Source organism: Phyllobates terribilis, unplaced genomic scaffold, assembly GCF_046119375.1.
Source record: "Phyllobates terribilis strain yellow unplaced genomic scaffold, ASM4611937v1 Scaffold_11__3_contigs__length_659146591, whole genome shotgun sequence".
In the NCBI taxonomy this organism is placed as follows: Eukaryota; Metazoa; Chordata; class Amphibia; order Anura; family Dendrobatidae; genus Phyllobates; species Phyllobates terribilis.
In genome coordinates, this window is record NW_027362771.1 from 118,530,551 (window position 1) to 118,550,624 (window position 20,074).

General features: G+C 42.6%; 1 protein-coding gene across 5 annotated transcripts in view; it reads left to right on the top strand.

Moving 5' to 3' along the window:
* Positions 1-20,074, top strand: part of CUNH12orf75 (chromosome unknown C12orf75 homolog) — a 197,416-nt gene that overhangs the window by 35,834 nt on the left and 141,508 nt on the right. For 3 of the 5 annotated variants that reach the window (XR_012251192.1, XM_073651562.1, XM_073651563.1), the window contains exons 2-4: positions 9,293-9,317; positions 12,545-12,580; positions 13,053-13,126. Coding sequence is in view for 3 of the 5 variants with exons in the window: in XM_073651563.1 (XP_073507664.1) it covers positions 9,293-9,317; positions 12,545-12,580; positions 13,053-13,126 (135 nt within the window). In the remaining 2 variants the exon portion in view is untranslated. Of the gene's footprint in view, positions 1-9,292; positions 9,318-12,544; positions 12,581-13,052; positions 13,127-14,316; positions 14,346-15,705; positions 18,673-20,074 lie in introns of those variants that run through there. The other 2 variants (XM_073651564.1, XM_073651565.1) reach the window with 2 other exon arrangements.

Sequence of the window (20,074 nt, forward strand, 5' to 3'; positions counted from 1 at the left end):
GCTAACTTCTTCTCTACCTTGGATCTCACTAGCGGGTACTGGCAGGTTCCTGTAGCAGAGGCGGACCGGGAGAAGACCGCATTCACCACCCCGATGGGACTTAGCGAGTTCACCTGCATGCCGTTCGGACTCTGCAACGCCCCAGGAACCTTCCAACGATTAATGGAGTGCTGTCTGGGCCACAGAAACTTCGAGACGGTCCTGTTGTACCTGGACGATGTCATCGTATACTCCAAAACTTATGAGGACCACCTGAAACACTTGGCGGAGGTGTTCGAAGCTCTGGCGAGTTACGGCCTAAAGGTGAAACCCTCCAAGTGTCACCTCCTGAAACCAAAGGTGCAATACCTGGGACACGTGGTGAGCGCTGACGGAGTGGCTCCCGACCCCGATAAGATCACCGCAATTAAGGGATGGCCAAGCCCCTCCAGCGTAAAAGAAGTGCGGCAGTTCCTAGGGTTGGTAGGCTACTACCGAAGGTTTATTCCCGGTTTCACCAAAAAGGCAGCGCCTATGCAGGACCTCCTGATAGGCCAGTCCCGAAAGGCCAAGAACCAGAAGCCGCCCTTCAAATGGGAAGAGCTAGAAGAAGAGTCCTTCCGCCAGCTGAAGATGGCCCTCACGGGGGATGAAATCTTGGCGTACCCGGACTATAGCCAGCCCTTCATCCTCTACACCGACGCCAGTAACATCGGGCTAGGAGCCGTACTGTCCCAGATTCAGCAGGGGAGAGAACGAGTAATCTCCTATGCCAGCCGAAAACTGCGACCCACCGAAAGGAACCCCGAGAATTACAGCTCATTTAAGCTAGAGTTCCTGGCCGTGGTATGGGCAGTCACCGAGCGCTTTAGGCATTACCTCGCTTCTTCCCGGTTCACCGTATACACGGATAACAACCCGTTGACACACCTGGACACGACAAGACTCGGTGCCCTGGAGCAGAGGTGGATGGCCCGTCTGTCCAACTACGAGTTCACAATCAAATACCGGGCAGGACGCTCCAATACTAACGCGGATGCCCTGTCCAGGATGCCCAACCTGCCGGACGAAGGAGAAGATCCGGAGGGACTGGAAGAAGTTGAACTCCCTGCGTTCCACCGTCATGGGACTATCCAGTATTCCCACCGGGTAAGGGGTAAGCAGGCTGCTACGTTGAACCCCTTACCCCACTACAACTGGGCGGAAACGCAAGACAGCGACCCTGCCGTCCGACTGGTGAAGGAGATGCTGACTCGGCCGGAGGCTCGCCTTGAACCAGACGCTCCGGAGGAAGCCAAACAACTATGGGCGGAGAAGAGTCGACTATTCCTTTACAAGGGGAAGTTGTGCCGCAGAATGGTCAACTCCCGGACGCATGAACTACTCTGGCAAGTAGTGGTGCCACGAAGAGACGCAGCCATGGTGATGGAGGCATACCACGACGGAGCTGGACACTTCGGGTGGAAAAAGCTGGAGTTCCTGCTGCGCGAGCGGTTCCACTGGGTAGGCATGAGGGGAACCATCGAGAAGTGGTGCAGAGACTGTGGCCCGTGCAATCTGAGAAGGAAGGACCGGGCCAGCCAGAAGACTCCCCTGCAGTCCATCGTCACCCGGCAACCGTTGGAACTGGTAGCCTTGGATCATGTAAAACTGACCCCAAGCAGAAGTGGCTACGTCTACGCGTTAACCATCGTGGATCATTACTCCCGGTTCTTGGTTGTCGTCCCCGTCAAGGACTTAACGGCTCAAACAGCAGCTAGAGCCTTCCAGCAGCACTTCTGCCGTCCACACGGGTACCCGGACCAAGTGCTGACGGACCAGGGACCTGCCTTTGAAGCGGAGGTCTTCCAGGAATTCTGCAATCTGTATGGCTGCCGGAAGATAAGGACGACACCCTACCATCCGCAAACTAATGGACTTTGTGAAAAAATGAACCAGGTGGTAATGGATCTTCTAAAAACATTGCCCCTGGAAGAACGCAGTCTGTGGCCTGAGAAGTTGCCCGATCTGGTGGACCTATACAACCACATCCCGGTAGGTTCCACCAACTGTACCCCGGCTTACCTAATGAGGGCGAGACCTGGTAAGTTACCTGTTGACCTGGAAATGGGAGTCCTGACACCTGAGGACACTTCACCAGAAACAGACTGGGACACAGAGAGGCAGCAGCAGTACCGGAGAGTACAAGAGAGCGTGGAGCGAAGTCTCTGTCAGGCTAGGGAAAGACAAGAGAAGACTTACAACCAGTATGCTCCCGCTGTTCCCCTGGTACCCGGAGAGCAGGTCTTGAAGAGGAAAAGACGGCTCCACAAGTTGGATGACCAGTGGGAGAAGGACCCGTACACCGTACTGCCCTCAAGCCACGAGAACCCGAAGGTCTGTACCATCAGTAAAGACGGAGGGGAAACCACAGCCATTGTATCCCGGGACCACCTGAAGAAGTGTCCCGAACAACTGAGGAACCCTGAAGAGGAACAAGAAGACCATCGACCCGTGGGAGAAAGGGAAGATATGGTTAGTACCGTGCTCGGGGACTTCCCTCGGTCTTGGACTCAAGTCAATGGTGCAGTTGTGGTACCCGTACTCACCTTCCTCCAACCATCATCCCAAGAACCTACGGAGCAACGGGTAGAGCTGGAAGAACAGCCGGTCCAGGAGGCAGAAGACTCCACACGAGTAGAACAGGAGAATCAACCCTCTGCTTATAGTGAGCCTGCCGTACCCCTAGTGAGACAAAGAGCCGGTAGACAGCTGCCCAGTTTACCCTTGACAGCTCCTACACCCTGTAGTTCAGGGCCAGACAGTCAGCTCCGTAGGTCCACTAGGGCCACTAGAGGCCAGTTACCCGCACGCTGGAGAATTTGAAGTGTAAAAATAGTTTTATTTATGTTTATCTGTGTATTGTTGCTTGTGTATAATTTTGTGTTTCCAGTTGTTTTTAGGAAACCTTGGTGGATTTACCGGGAATCCTTGTATATAGTTGGAGCGTAACCCAGGATGGACTAGAGACTGTTAAGGACTCGGGGTAGGACAGACCCCTACCTGGTTACGTCTCCCTGTGTTGGTGAAATGGACACCTTTGCTTTTCTTCAAAGACTGCATCCGGTTGCGGACACGCCGTAACCATCTTATGTGTTTTTCTTATAGTATTGTTATTGTTATACTTTGTTATGTTTTTCTAAATGTGTTTAGTCCCGGAGTACTAAATTTCACTAGGGGGGAATGTGGCACCCCAGGGGTCTGGTTTTCCACAGTAATGTAATGTTATGTCTGAGAGCAGGTGGGAGGTCCTTTGGTCAGGGATCCTGTGCATGCCACACCTCCTGCCCAGTCTTGGGAGGGGAAGAACTTCCCCTGTATAAACCCGGGGCTGAGGCAGGGTGAGTCAGACAAGGAGAGTGGAGACAAGAAGCAGCATAGGAAACAGCAGAGTTACAAGGAGTCAGGGGCTGGCAGCTGCAGAGCTCGCCCTGACTAAGAAGATTCTTTACCGGACCCGGAGTCCGAGGCTGTGGGGACTAACTCCTACCCAGCAGCAGAATCCGTCAGGCAGGGGATTTCAGGTCCTCTGGCCCAGAAGCCCGAAGGCACGGTCACACGCGTGGGACCAGCACCGCCATCGTGGAGCGGAAGCCATTAGAAGGCCCCGAGTCACCGGCCATACGGGTGAGCACCACACGGTACACTCAGGGACGTGGGCTACTTACATCAGCTTCTAGCAAGGTAGCCAGAAGAGTACAGTCAGTTTGGGAGGCCTACAACTACGCCTGGCCAGGGGAGATCCCATCTGCTCAAAGACTGACCAGGCCCCGTTTGCTAGCAAGTACTCCGGGAGGGTCTGTCGTTGTTACCAGTAAAGACCCTGAACTACACCGTACCGTCTCTGAGTGGTTCCTGCTACCCCCATCATCCACGTTGGCTGCCCTGAGGCCATACCCCTCCCGTTGGGGGTTATACTATCACGCTGCACAATCCTACCACCGGCCTCAGCGGTCTGCCCTGCAGCAGCAGCTTCCTGGCTGCACTCAACGGGTGGCGTAGTCATCAACTATTTACTACTAATAGACTGCCGTCTAGTTTGACTCCCTGGGCACGGACCGGGTCACCGCCACGAGACTACAACCCTCCACTGATCCGGCTCCGGGTAGGCTCCCGCGTGCGCAACGCAGCGCGACACAGGCCCAGGGGCGCGTCATTTGCATCAATAATTTGTTGAAATTTCATTGAATCCATTCTTCCCTCTACCAGTGAAATGTTCCCTGTGCCATTGGCTGCAACACAACCCCAAAGCATGATTGATCCATCCCCATGCTTAATGGTTGGCGAGATGTTCTTTTCCTGAAATTCTGTGCCCTTTTTTCGCCACACATACCTTTGATCATTGTGGCCAAATTGTTCTATTTTAACCTCATCGGTCCACAGGACTTGTTTCCAAAATGCATCAGGCTTGTTTAGATATTCTTTTGCATACTTTTGATGCTGAATTTTATGGCGTGGACGCAGGAGGTTTTCTTCTGATGACTCTTACATGAAGGCCACATGTTGTGCATGTGCCTCTGAACAGTAGAATAATGTACCACAACTCCAGAGTTTGCTAAGTCTTTCTGAAGGTCTTTTGCAATCATTCGTGGGTTATGATTTGCCTCTCTAGCAATACTATGAGTAGCTCTCACTGAAATTTTGCTTGGTCTTCCAGACCTTATCTTGACCTCCAATGTTCCTGTTAACTGCCATTTCTTAATTGCATGTCAAACTGAGGAAAGGGCAACTTGAAAATGCTTTGGTATCTTCTTATAACCTTCTCCTGCTTTGTGGGCCTCCACCATTTTCATTTTCAGAGTGCTAGGCAGCTGCTTAGAAGAACCCATGGCTGCTGTTTTTTGGCACAAGGTTAGAGGAGGCTGAGTTTTTATGAAGCTGGGAAATTTGCATTACCTGGCCTTTCCTAACGTTGATAGTGACTAAGCCATAACTCTAACAGGCTAATTAAGGTCGGAAACCTTGGTCAAAGCTATCGGAGCACACAAATCTCCAAGGGTGCCCAAACTTTTGCATCGGCCCATTTTCTTTTTTGTACTTTTTAAAATGTAAAAAATTTCAATATTTTTTTTTTGCCTAAAATACAAAGGAAATGTGTCAAATTTAACTTTAGCCCCTTTATAGCTCATTTCATCTTCAACTTGCTTAACTGTTCTCAATAAGTCATTTTGATCAGGGGTGCGCAAAAGTTTACATGCCACTGTACAAAGAGCACTAGCAGTATATATTTGTCAAAAAAAAAAAAAAGCGTATCACATGAATAAATCAAAGTGGAGATAATATGGCATTAGCAAGTAAATGATATGCCTTTTAGTTACTTCCACAGTTCCGGTGTAAAGTTTAGTGAAAATAATCCAGCACTTTTCCCTAATGTACCTAAAATGGCCATAAATTCATGATATGTCATTCATTGTTATGCCAATGCATTTCTATTGGATATTTTCTCTAACTTCACATAATAGTCTATAGTTAGAACTCAGACCACAGTCCTGTGCCCAGCAGTAAAGCAGGCCTTGTACATTAGATAACTGTTGGCAGAACTATGGTTCAACTGACATAAATTCCTTCCAACTCCCCCATATACAAGAATGCTGGGCTCAGCCAAGCGTTTTGAGTTTTCTAAGAAATCTTCTTACAAAATGATTTTCCCTTTTTTTTTTTAATCATTTTGTATATGTATATTTTTTTAATAAACCTTGTTTTGGCAAGAATGACCCAGACTTTGAGAATTTGTGTCGAGAAGGCATCCTGGATAAGGAAGGAGTGAGGATCCACACGCCCCACAATAACGGTTATACTTATTATGTACTCTGCTTCGTTACCCACTCCCCTTTCGCCATTCTCCTTCCAGGCACTCCCTGTTTTTTTGTGTTTTTTTTTTTTTTTTGTCTTGTTTCACTGACCTCTTTTGGGAACAGTCTGGAGCACATGATATGGCTGTCAGCTTCTGCTGAAATTGGTGCATTTGTATGACTTTTATCTAGTGTGTTTGGGGGCCTTTAAATGGGATTTTCGTTTTGGTTATATTGTCGAAGGATAAAAAAATACTATTACCCATGTTGCTTAGGGCAAACCTACCATAAATTGTATTTTTTAATTTTATTTCTATGTAGTCCCTTCCAATCTACAGTTCTGCTGGTTTACATCCTGATGCAGCAGGAAAGACGTGTAACTACTTTAGCAGGCTGCACTAAGTATCCATCCCAACTTCCACCGTCTTCCTACCCTCCTCCCTCATTACTTTATTGTTTCTCATCTTTCTCTCTATTGCCTGTGTTGCTCCATCTGCAAAGTGGTAAAAATTAATGTGAGTGTAATGTGTACTGTGCCCTTCTTTTTTTATTCCATCCCACACTTTCATCCAAGTTGAATTCCCTATTCTCCTCTGTAGGTGTTTTTGTTTTTCTTCCTCACATCTCCATCTGCCAGTCTGCCTATGATCCGTGTGCTGTGAAAGATCTACGTACAGTCAGCTCTGCTACATCAGGCACAAGGCGCAGTCAGCTGCGCTACATCAGGCACAAGGCGCAGTCAGCTGCGCTACATCAGGCACAAGGCGCAGTCAGCTGCGCTACATCAGGCACAAGGCGCAGTCAGCTGCGCTACATCAGGCACAAGGCGCAGTCAGCTGCGCTACATCAGGCACAAGGCGCAGTCAGCTGCGCTACATCAGGCACAAGGCGCAGTCAGCTGCGCTACATCAGGCACAAGGCGCAGTCAGCTCCGCTTACTTTAAACAGATTTTTGGACATGAAATAATTTTCAATGTTAAAGTTACACTTTAGTGGAAATCTGTTATGAGGACAGACCCCTTTACCTTAAAGCATGTGACAGTGGGATCTCCTGGACCTGTTAGTTTGCCCATCAGAGTTCTGCCAGGGGCAATGCAAAAAGACCCCAGAAATGTAGAATGAATGGGACCACATGGCTACATTGTCTGTCGTCTGCCAAGCGGGTTTAAAATTAAATAGATAAAACCTATTTGTGCTTTGCTTCGTGCCATGTAAGAATAGGAACTTGGATATCCTGTATAAATTCTGCACTGGAGCTGCCAATTGATATAGAAGATAAGCGACCATTGTGTCTGGCACATTCTCTTCTAGTTCCAGTATGCTGACCTTCACACAATGATCAATACTCAGGGCCTGATTCACTTCTTGTGGTTTGTTTTTGTCACTTTTCTTTAAGTATTCACTGACATTTTAGTGCCAAATTTATTAAGTTCGTCACACACGGTTCATGAATTTTGCCAAAATTAAACACACTCGCACAGCGAAAAGTCATCTGTGCCATTAAAAATTTGCACTGAAATATCTGGCATACATAAAATCACTCGAAGAGTGGCCCGGAGTACATTAGCATCAAATTTTGCAGCTTTTAGATAAGTTGCTAAAGATGAGTCAAGCAAAAACATCTGCGAATCCTAAATTCCGCCCACACTGGCAAACTAATCAAACAAGACAAATACATAAAGTGATTTTTACAAAGGCTCAAATTGAATCTGAATATGGCACAAACTTAAAAAAAGATGGAAAACGCTAAAAAAGACTCCAATAGATGCAAATGAAATAATGAATCGGCCTTATTTTTTTTAAATACAGATTTCTTCGTGCTGCTGTGACCATAGACAATCCTTTTACATTTTTATCGGAAACTCAATGTAAAGATTTTTCACAATATTAAACGCCGGCAGAATATTAAAATAAATACAATGCTACATATTCCGTACAATATTTTTTTTGCATTAAAAAAATCTTTTTCTTCCTGGTAATCAAATGAATGCAGCTTTATTTTATTCTAATCGAGCTCTGCTTAACCTTATTATAAATGATTACCTTTTCAGTCACATGCTCTATGCTATAAACTATTAGACATGCCCTATTCTTCACGTCAAGGGATGTATATCAGCAGGAACTGTATCGTTAGTATGAAAAAAGAAAAGGAACTGTACAAAGCAACTACTAAGCGAAGGACATTGCGGTAAATAGAGCAGCAAGGAAACTTTAAAGGGAACCGGTCAGCTCCTTTACACCTTCCAAACTACCACCATGGTCCTGGATTACATCAAAAACCTTTATTCGCTCTATAATCTTTTCTGTTTTAAACAAAACAACTCTACTACTTACCGTACTTTGTTTTATGCAAATTAGCCAGGACTAGCCCGGTGGGTGTTGATTACCCCCAGGCTAGATCGGCCCTGGATCTTGTACAACACATGTATGAAGGTTATGTGCGGTATTGCAGCTACATTACAAGACGCTAAGTATGAATATAGTGCTGTGTTCGGAAGCAGCCATGTTTATCTAATCCAGCTCTACCCCTTTAAACTCTCTAACTTTTAACGCTTACTGATTTTTTTTCTTGCCAGTCTGTTTCTCTGTAGCTGCTTTGCTCTGTAGCTCAGTTAATGGTTTCTTGATAACCTGAGACACTGCACAATAATTTATCTAATTAAGGAAATATTATAGTCTAGTGATTGACCTAGCAGATAATACTAAAAGTTAATAAAGATTTGGTTATGTATATGCATGTTGTGTTGGCACAGTCCATACGCAATGTGTATACATCCATAGAAAAATATTGGTGCTGCGTGTTGTACTAAAGAGCTCACTGACTTTAAATATGGCACTGTACTAGGATGTCACCTTTTACAAGTCAGTTCATGATATTTCTCCCCATTAATGTGAATAATAGCCAGTCACAAATAAGGAGACCATACAAACTTGAAGTAGGGTCGCTAAGTGCGGGGGTACATGGTTCGTAAAAATCAACTATCCACTGATGGTTCTCTCTTTAAAAGGGATTTGTCATCAGGTTTTTGCCCTTTAATCTGAAAGCAGTATAATGTACAGAGGCCCTGATTCCAGTGATGTCACTTACTTGGCTGCTTGCTTTAGTTTTGGTAAAATCACTAGAGAACTAGTAAACTTGCTGCCATCTAATCAAGAATATTCATGAGCTGTATAACCCCGCCCCATCACTGATTGGAAGCTTTCTGCCTATGCACAGCGTACACGGAAAGCTGTCCTTCAGTGGTGTGGGAGGGGTTATACAAAGCTAGCAGTCAGAGAAGAAGGTAGAGCTGCAGCAAAATCCTGGTGGCAGATTCCCTTTAATTGCTATAATTATTCAGGAGCAAGGATCCTCAGACCTCGGCAGAGGATGAAGGAATAGGAATGTTCTTTTATATATTTTATGCTTTCTCAAACAAATAACTGTATCACTATTGGCATAAGTTACTGAATTAATTTGAATACCTTATTTTACTTTCTAGGTTGCAAAGGTCCCAGTAAAGACATGTGAGTATGTTATACGCATAGACGCTACTTAAGCTTCTTATGGCTTACTGTATTGGTTTCTGGATTGATCCAATTTTGTTCCATATATCCATTCTTTATGTACACCATATACATTCTTCTAGAAAAGTGCTCTCGCACTATGTTCCCATGCATATGCACTTTGGGTTGTTTTTACATGTCAGTTTCCATTTGGTTATAGAAGCAGGTGACAGCAGTGCCACCCCACAGCTTCTGCCTTAAAACAAATCGTCATCAGGAGGCGCTGCTGTCACCCTGCTTCTGTCACCGCCCCATGTTGATGTTTTGTTTCAGTGAATGAGGTGGCGGCAGGTAGAAGTGACCGCTGCTTCTGTCATCACCGCTACTGAAACGGGACATCAACAGTGGATGGTGGGGTAAGAAGCTGTGGTGAGTGACAGCAGTGCCGCCCCTTGATGACGATCGATCCATTGTAGGGCACAAAAGGAAGCAGTGGTAGTGACAACAATCCCCTGATGATGATCCGTTTGAGAATACCCAGAGCATAGAAGCAAACAAATCATTATTGGAAGTAATAAAAAAAAAAAGTAGTTAGATTATTGGATTAAATAATTAAACATGTAGCATGAAATTGACTGTTAGATTCGGACAACCCTTTTTGGACACACTCCTGTTGGGAAAAGCCCAGAACCTGACTACTGTATATCAGCCTTTTATAAAATATATTGAGAGCTGCTCACCACATTTCCTTGTGAAGATTTTAACTCACTAACTGAAGGTACATATTTTGTTCCAAGTCAATTACATGAAGTCAGAAGCGCTCAACGTTTCTCTAACAGCAGTACTAAAACACATTACCCAAAACTCCCCTTTTAAATGGCAATCGCTTTTGAAATATTTAGGGGTACAAATTCCTGTTGATCTCAAGGTTTGCAGCCCTCATGGTTTGGGAGGATAAATGCTCTAAAAATTGGTATCAACTTTTTTTTTTTTTTTACATACATGTTTCAAGCAGTCATTATTTTTCCTCGTTTAGTCTTCTTTTACTAAACTGTGATCTACCATGATTCATTTTATTTGGGGGGTGGATTATGCCCTGGATAGTTTTGAGATCAGGAAGTCCTACATATGTCATTCAGGGGCGATTCTTATCAGAACATTAGACTGTCAATTTCATGAACTATCTAAGCAATGGGTATCTCTTGAACAAAAGACTGCTGATATTCCCATAAAATATCTGCCATGGCTCTCTCCCACTCATAGACAGCAGCACACCCCAACCTCCTTTAAAGCTACTGTTTGAACAAAGGACTCCTTCATAAAGAAATCCATGTTATCCAGATCACAGAAGCCAATCACTCCTTTATTTTATAATTCCACTTTTCAGCTAGTCTTTCTAGAGACAAAGGAATACAATTTTACAATGTATCCCTCCTTTAAAATAATCATTACAATCATTCCTTAGTTCCTGCTCAAGGCAGAATTTCTACCAAGATTCACCGTCATTTATTCCCTTGGTTTCTCCCTACTCTATACTATATCTTTGATTTATAATCTTCATTGACGTACTGGGTGGTGATAGTGTGGGTAACACTCAGGAATGGAAGACCATGAAGATTTATTTTCAGGAATATCAGAAAGCCTTTCTATACACCCATAAATTGTCGACTGCTTGCTGGGCACAAGACAAGTCCAAAATATTAACAAGATGATATGGCTACCTTTCACTGCTTCCCCAATGTATCAGTTTAGTTGGCATTGTGGAACCAATGCCATAGGGCCAATGTCTCGCATCTGGTGGAGCTGTCCAAATTTTAAGCCTGTGTGGGACTGGGTATTTCGAATAGGCAACTTCCTAAGAGGACACACAGTCCAAAATACTACTCAAGTTGCCTTCCTCTCAATTCTTCCAAGCACTATTAGGTTCCAGAAAAAGATATATTGTCTTACCCACCCAATACATCCCCTTCTATGGCAGAGTGGCAACAGGAAACATTACTTTAAATTGAAAGGTGTAACTATTGACTGAAAGTTCTAGGGAAATTGAGATATTCTGGCTAATAAAGTATCCCTGGAAGAAATGTAGGGAATCTGATTTCCAGACTCTGTTCTCCGTGGTGTTGGGGTGCCCCTTTCCATCTTCCTTTTTTTCCCTTTCCTCTCAATTACTCCCATTTTCGTCATCTCCTTTTCGCATTTTGCTGACCCTCGCTTTTCTCTTTCGAAGGCCATGGCCTTACTATCAGTAGTTGGTCAGTATTTTTTCTTAGGAGTGGGAGCCAAAACCAGGCGAGGAACAAATCATAGAAAAGGTATAATAGAAACAACTGCAACAATTCTGCATTTATCACCCACTCCTGAGGAAAAAATACTGACCAAATACTGATAGTGGGGCCATGGCCTAAAGCGCAGAGTTGTCTTGCCTCATTAACATGGTATACTTATTGATAGGGTATTATTAATTCAAGTTCTATCTTCCCTCTCACCTGAAATCCTCAAGAGTATGTTTGCCGTTTATGGTACTAGTAAGACATACAAGCTTATTGTTTGCCTTTTTTGTATTACTTTTTAAGCATTATTTCATATGTCTTTAGTCCTGCGTTACCTATAAGTGTGTAATTCCGTTTTGTTATCCCAAAATATTTAAAATAAAAAAAACTGATTAAAACCATAAAATCATCCATGGACACTGGCTATAATGGGCCTATGTGCCGTCCGTGGCACAGAGCGATTACGCTCGTCTGAACAAGCCCTTAATCTGAAAACACAATGTCAGATTTGAGTTTCTTTTCTTACACCTTAAGTAAAAAGCGTCATCTTTAATAAATGAGTCACGCTGTATACAACTCCAAATCTCCAGCCACTTTTCAGATTCTTTTGTATGTCACACAAAAAGGTCATGAATGAAAATCTTCACAACTTTCTTTGTATTGCGCTTTAGCGGTTTAAACCCTCAATAGAGCCTGTTTATTTTTGAAATTACGGGTGAAGTCTGTAATCTTAGCCCACAAATGTAATAGAGTACATACGATGACTGGTCGCATGCGGGTAAGGCTCCCGCTACTGTAGGGGCCAATTGTCACAAGACTTAATTTCAAATTCATGGAGCTATTGGTGCCCAACAGGTGGGCACAGTTTTTGCCACATAGTCAACCACTGCCTTACGACATTTTGATTGGTTTTCCCATTCTATTTAAATATTGTATGATAGAATCCTTAAGCTTATAAAATCCTCCTCTGATTTACAGGTCAGGTGACGTTACATCTCAAGACGACAAACACAGGTATTTGGTCCAATGTTTACTTCATTTGAAATTGTACATGTGTCATGATGTACAGGTGCACCTACAGTAACTATTGGAGCAGTAGTAGCCTCTATAGTCCTGGTTATCTTTTTGACTCCACCCTGTGCAGAAAGGCTTGCATGCCATACAGTGCAGAATAAATTGGTTAAAGAGGGGTGAATAAATTCTAGTTACTAGAAAAGGGGTTCCAAGACCCCCAAACCTCTTCACTGCACAACCGCATTCCGGATTAATTTGGCACAATCCAGTTCAGTTCAGTAGCTGGGCAGTCATGGAGTAAGGGGAACCAGGGGGCTAAGGACATGTCTTTTTGCTGGAGCCAGGATTACCAAAAGGTATTTATCACTTATCCTATGAATAACTGGTAAATGTCCTTTGTGGCACAACCGCTTTAGTGTAGTATATTAAGTGTATTACATGGAGTTACTATTTTTAATGTATTTTCTTTAAGGAATTATGGAGGAGTATATGTTGGTCTCCCAGCAGACACAACGACTGCATACAGAGATCCAAAAGGAGCAGAAGGTACTCATCTAATGTTTTCTTTTTCAGTTGACTTTTACCATGTATTTATGATATATACAAAATAATTATACCATAATACAGAAAATTTATATGACCCATGACTGTGTCCTATTGAATCTCCCTTCATATTACTGTCCCTTGTACAAGAAACTAAAGCCCCCGTCACACTAAGCGAGATCGCTGCGGAGTCACAAGTTTTGTGACGCAACAGCGACCTCAGCAGCAATCTCGCTACGTTTGACACTTAGCAGCGACCAGGCCCCTGCTGTGAGATCGCTGGTCGTGTCGGAATGGTCTGGACATTTCTTTGATCGTTGAGACCCCGCTGGGTAGCATGCATCGCCGTGTTTGACACCTTACCAACGACCTAGTTGACGACTCAGACACCGAAACACCTAGGCGTGCATCGTTATACAGAGCGTTACGGGTCGCCGCATCGTTGGGAAGATCTGACTGTTTGACATCTCACCAGCGACCACATAGCTGACAGGTCGTATCGTTTTCGGGATCGCTGTAGCGTCGCTTAGTGTGACGGGGCCTTTAGGCAAAACTAACCACTACATTAGACACGAGATTGAGCTGGTCCAGTGTAAGGATTATCTTTTCAGGTTCTAGTCAAATAATTATCTACTGGAACAACTGTCAATTAACTCCTTCCCTAACGTGATGTACATATACATCAAAAGGTTGTGTCCCTACCTTTGATGGGGGCTGCAGTAGAGCCCCGTGTCTCATTACAATACTCCTGTGAATGCCGGCTCGTGGCCAGCATTCATACGAGATCATGATTACTGCTATGTATAGCACAGGCGATCAGACGATCGCAGTTTCAAGTCTCCTAAGGGGAGAAGGGAAGGAAAAAAAAACAAACAGAAAATCAGCAGGTAGTGAAGGTGTTAAATGTAACTATAGGCTAGTAGAAGAGGCACTTGTGTAATAAAAATGTAGCCTTCAGTGGCCCAAATCTGGCAACTACACAGAACTTTACACCATGCAACTACAAACTTTGTGTGTGTGTGTGTGAGCTTGCCAGTATGCAGTACATGGTCACAGAATTTTGTGGTTGTATTGTAACTCCAATATATTATTTTTTTTGTATCTGAAATTTTGTTATGAATCTCAGAATACATTATACATCTTTATAAAGTTAGAATCTGCTCCAAATCCACACTTCTTCCTTTCATACACAGAGATGAATCAGAATTCCATAAACTTGAGGGTAGGTTCACACTTTTTTTTTCCATACATATTTTTGTTAAAAAACATTGCTGTTCAATTGATCAGACTTCTAACCATATAAGGTTTCCAGAAACTCCCAAGAGGTTAAAAATGAGCATTAGTTATGCTTTTTCCACTTCAACCATACAATAGAAGTGAATGGGAAAGCAAAAGAGGTCCAGAATATGTTTGCACGTCTTTGGGGGTGTTTTTGCAAGCTTTTACATCCAAACTTAAAAAAAAACCCTCATGTTTTATTCATTTATTAGACCTAAAAAAAACTAAAACACATTACTGCACAAAACCATGTTCGAAAACAAAATGCAGGGAAACCACTATCATTTCCTGAAGCTGTTTCTACTTGAAAATTTTATAGTTTGGTGTACATACTCTGAGAGCTTTCCATTTAAGTGGTGCTGTTGGCTATTTACAGCAGCATCTAGATGGTTAACAGCAGCAGTTGGAGCTCAGCTACAACCACTGCTGTTAGAGACAGATGCCTGCTGTGTAACACAGCCAGCCTTTACCATGAGTGTAGAGATCTCAGCTCCTGCGCCCTATGCACACACCAGCGAAGCTATATTGATGCATCCATATGCATTAAAAACGATATTAGGAGGCTGATAAAGCACTTCTATTGCATTATGAGGTAATCCCAGTGACAGGTTACCTTTTAATGTATGCAGTTTGTAATGGGAAATCCAGTGACAGATCAGCTTTACACATAGTTGAGTTTTTGACCAGTTTCACCAATCACTCGGCAATCTAGACAACTATTCTGCTATTCAGTGTAAATAAAGTCTTTAAGAAGCTTATCATAGGAATGTGTGTTTGTCAATGGCCAGAGATTCAGGCAAGTGTATAAAAGAATTACTATTAACCCAGAATAAATCTTTCAGGCCAGCCTAGGTATAATCAAACCATGAAACACACTAAGCATCTATGCTTGTAGTCTTCTACCATATCTACATCTCACGATTAATTTTTTACACTGAGTATTTTTGGAAAAATGCAAGTAACCTATTTTACTTAATGGGTGTAGAAAATCTAGAACATCAAAATCTTTGTGGGAACGTAGCCTTAGTAAATTACAGAGCAATATGGAGGAGGTAGAGCAGGTCAGTGCTGTAGAAATATACTTAAGACTAGTTCACCGCTCCATTTTCACTTTCATTCGAGGTCCTAACTATGTAATAATGTGTCCCTTTTTAAAGAGGTTATTCATTTAAAAAAAAAAATAAATCAATAAATCATTGACTACTGAATCCTTAGGCATGGTCATAAAACTTCTGTGGCAAGAATAAAATTAACTTTTGTATGCATGGTGACCAAATGTAATTAACGTCTCCTAATGGTTACAGCCCCCAGCCAGTCGAAAGCACGGAGCACAATGCCTGGATCCTCTCTGCCGGAGAATGTCTGCTAACATAACGCTTGACTAAGAACTTTTAGTACTAAGTACGGGTAACCAGGAGTCCACGATTCTGATGTGACGTCTCATGGATAGTGCATTCGGGAGAGGACACTGTGGGTCACATCTCAGCGGACGCTCCTGATTGAAGTAAACATTATATGATTTAATATCATCAAACCACAAATGAGAGCCTGGAACAAAATCACTGTGCAACTGAGAATGTTTTTTTATTTTTAAACTAGTTGATAGTAAATTATACTTTAGATTAACCAACCAATTTGCCTCTGACATAAAGGCTTGTGAACAACCGTAGCAGTAACTAATAGGAATATACCTTTCAGCTTAAGTGGTTATCCAGTTCTATGTACATATTCACTTTTAATCAGAACTTTGCTAAATATTAATTTATTATAAAATCTATTTGTCATTGAATGGAAACAGAGCAACCCATTAGACCTAGTATTTATCTGAGATGTAGTCACAATTCTATCCAGTCAGCCATATAACAGACTTCAGGCCGCTACCCTTATTTGTAGGTAAAGTGTATAGGAATTGCAGAACTCTTAATTAAAGGGGCTGTCCACTACTTGGACAACCCCCTCTTAAATGCCCAAATCCCATGCGTAATATAAGAAAACCTTATACTCCCCTCCCATCCAAGCGCTGTTGGAGATGTCTGCACTGAATGTGACGCGAGTGCGGCAGTTAGTCAGAGCAGACATTCACTCTGATGTAATAAGAACTAGCAGCCGGTCACTGCAGGACTGCAACACTCACGTGACACTGTTCTGCAAGTGACAAGACCTGGTGCTTACATAGCTGGAATGGGAGGAGAGAATAGGGTTATTTTATTCAGGAAACTCTGGCATTTAAGAAGTTTTCCAAGTAGTGGACAACCCCTTTAAGCAAAGATTTGCATAAATACCAATTTGGTTTTCTGTTTTTTTTTTAGTGTGAACTTACTACTAGTGCATCAAAGTGAGCATTTGTGGTCTTTGAACTACTTGTGGTTTTGGGGAGTTTCTGTTCCAAAAACTACTACTAAAAAACAACAAAAAAAAAACCCTCAGTGTGATCATTCCCTAAGGGTGTGTTCCCACAATGAGTTTTTGATGCTGCATCTTTTCGTTGAGTAAAATAGTTTCAGCATGGATGGGATTTAGAGAAGTCTCATGGCCACGCTGCTTTTTCTTTCTCGGTATAAATTGATGTGCAGTGCGCATTTCAAATCCTCAACATGTTAAAATTCAATGCAACAGAAGGAACTAAGTGCCACCTTAGTTCAAATAGAGGGACAAGATTTCCATAATTTTTTTTTTATTGAATACATTAAAAATACACACATTATATAATATTCCTGGCTTAAAGGTTATCATAGAAAATGAATGATGGGTTCGGAATAAATAACACGAGCCATAATAAAAATAATTGTATAATAATCAGTCTATAAACTTCATAAGACTAAGGTAAATAGTCTTATATCACAACGCTTCCTGATGAAGATAGGCGAAACGTACATTGGGGTGCTCATCTGATGGGTTGAGCAGAGTATACTAATTTATCTTTGTCATGCCGTTTGCTGGGCCTTCCAGTTCAGATAGGCTGAGTTCTTTCTGACTTAGCATACTTTGAGCATTTTTTGGTCCTTATACTTGGTGGCACTTGGCATTTTGACTATTATGAAAACTTGAATGGATCCATTTACCTTAGTCTTCTGACGTTTACAGACTGATTATTATACATATATCTGTATTATCATATGGCTCATGTGTTTATTTAGGACCTATCATTCATTTTCTATGCTAATGTCTGTAAAACGCTGTGGAATTAATGGCGCTACATAAGTGAGTAAAATAAATAAATATTCCTTGCTTATAGGTTATTATATAAATGTGTGTATTTAATATTTATATTATAGAAATCGTCACTCTATTTGCACTAAGGTGGCACTTAGTTCCTTCTGTTGCATTGTTATTAGTGTTGAGTGTTTTTCCTGTTACTTCAATGGATCCGATTTAGGAATCATGTTTGTAAAAATGTAGTATACCCAGCAGAGTGCAGATTTTCCCCACAGAATTGCATTAAATGAGGAAAATCCACAGGTTAAGAAAAAAGAACACACAACATGTAATCCACACACAACTATCAGTAAAGTTTTGTTAAAACTAAATACCAGGAAGTCTCAAGCAGGGCTGTGGAGTCTGAGTTGTGGAGTCAGTCGGAGCCCATTTTGGTGGAGTCGGAGTCGATATAAAATGGACCAACTCAGACTCCTAAAATATATAATAAATTGGGTACAGTAGTTCAATGCAGTTTGTGGGGAATATTTTTTTCAGAAGAATTTGGGAAAGTTATGAAATGTCCTATAAATGTCTGTCCTATTCCTGATCTAAGGGTCTGGACTTTTAGCTAAGATGAATCTGTACTACAGTAACTTTATCACTTAAACATGAGCCATGAATGAGGGAGTCGGAGGTTTGGCTTACCAACTCCACAGCCCTGGTCTCAAGAACAAAGCATTTTTATTTAAAGCCTGACACACCAACAAGAGAAACCGCAGCGTCAAAAAGGAATATAGAAAACGCATTTAAACATGCAATGAACCTAGTTTACATAATAGGTGCAGAAAATCTGCAACATCAAAAACTCAAATACCCAACTCCTCGTGGGAATGTAGCCCAAGAGGTCATGTAGGATATTTGAGCAGTTTTAGTAGTCATGGGAAGACTAGGCACAATAAATGGTCTTATGACACTATGATCTTGGATTATGACCTTAGGGAAGGATTGGGAAGCCTGTCTTATTGTTGGTTGATATGATCACATGTCTGCTCTGTCGTCAATTTTTATACAAGTAGAAAAATTACTACATGAATTTTATACATCCTGAATTAATAAAAGGATTTTTTCTGTAATTGTGTGAATTAATTGGCTCCCAGATTAAGGGTCCGCTCACACTAACGTATCATTGGACGAGTGCAATCGTGGAGGGGAAGGGGGAGGGGGAGGGGTAGGGGGGGGGAATCACTCAGATACAGTGTGAGGGGAAAAAAAATCAGTATGGCATCGGATTTTTACAGATCAATTCTGTAGCATAGGAAACTGTAAATGGTCCTATAAATGATTAATAGCTGCTGCTGTAAAAAAAAAAAAAAAAAAAAATGGATTGTATACGGATGACAAATAAGAAAACCATCCCACTCTCCTGGATGAAAATGGGACCGATAGTATAACGGTTTGCTCACATGAGCATATAAAATATCAATTTCATGCAGTCCATACTAGACCACTTACTTTGAGCACACATATCAGAAAGTCAGAGAAATGCAAAATGTATTAAAGGGGTTGTCTGGTCAAAACAGATAAGTCTGTGGTCACACAGAGTGACTGCAGACTTATGAATCCCCCCAACATGCACACTGCAATGCGGGGGGATTGGCCGGTTTCAGACCTGGTAACCGAGGGTATGTATGAATTCTACATGCCAGTGGGCGCCGCCTCGCTCCATATACTTCTATAGAGCGGAGGCCGTGCCCAGTCTAGTGACACAAACGGCCAGTGGGGGCGTCAGACTAGAGGACGCAGCCTCACTCAATACAATTGCATTGAGAGCGAGGCTGCGCCCACTGGCCGGGAGTATGTATAAGTGGTACATACCCTCCGTTACCAGGTTTGAAACCGGCGAATCCCTGCTGCATGCGCTGGGGGAATTCAGAAGTCTGCAGTCACACAAACTGACTGCAGACTTATCTGTTTTGACCGGACAATCCCTTTGAACGACACCCATCAGCAGAATCATTCAGCTGCCTCCCTCATTAGAAAGAAGTTAGTTTCTTAGGAAGTGTTAAACCGAGCGCATAAAAATTGTCCATTCTTCATAAATCTGGTGTTTCATTATGTCATCTGTATGTTTAGCCAAATAGTTTCCCATCTTATTACTGTAATAGAACTGACCTATACGAATGGTGCCCATTGAGTTTGATGAACAAATCTGATCCCCAAAAAACCCCAAATCAGAGTAGTGTTTTTGTTTTTTTCTTTTACATAAGTGTAATAACTTTTATCTGAAATCCTCCACTCACTTGCATTAGTCTGTGTACTGTCCTTTTGACACAAAATTACTAACTGGTCTGAAAGAGCCCTTACTGACACTTTGGTATTTTTTAGGACAATATTTAAAAAAGCTCCAGGAACAGGCAAAAGTTTTCATACAGATAGCAGCCCGTTAGTCATTCAGAACTGGGTACGGAGAAGCGACAGCTTCCAGCGCCGGACATAGCCCACAGTCTAGATTCCAGCTTTTATGTGAAGGTTAGA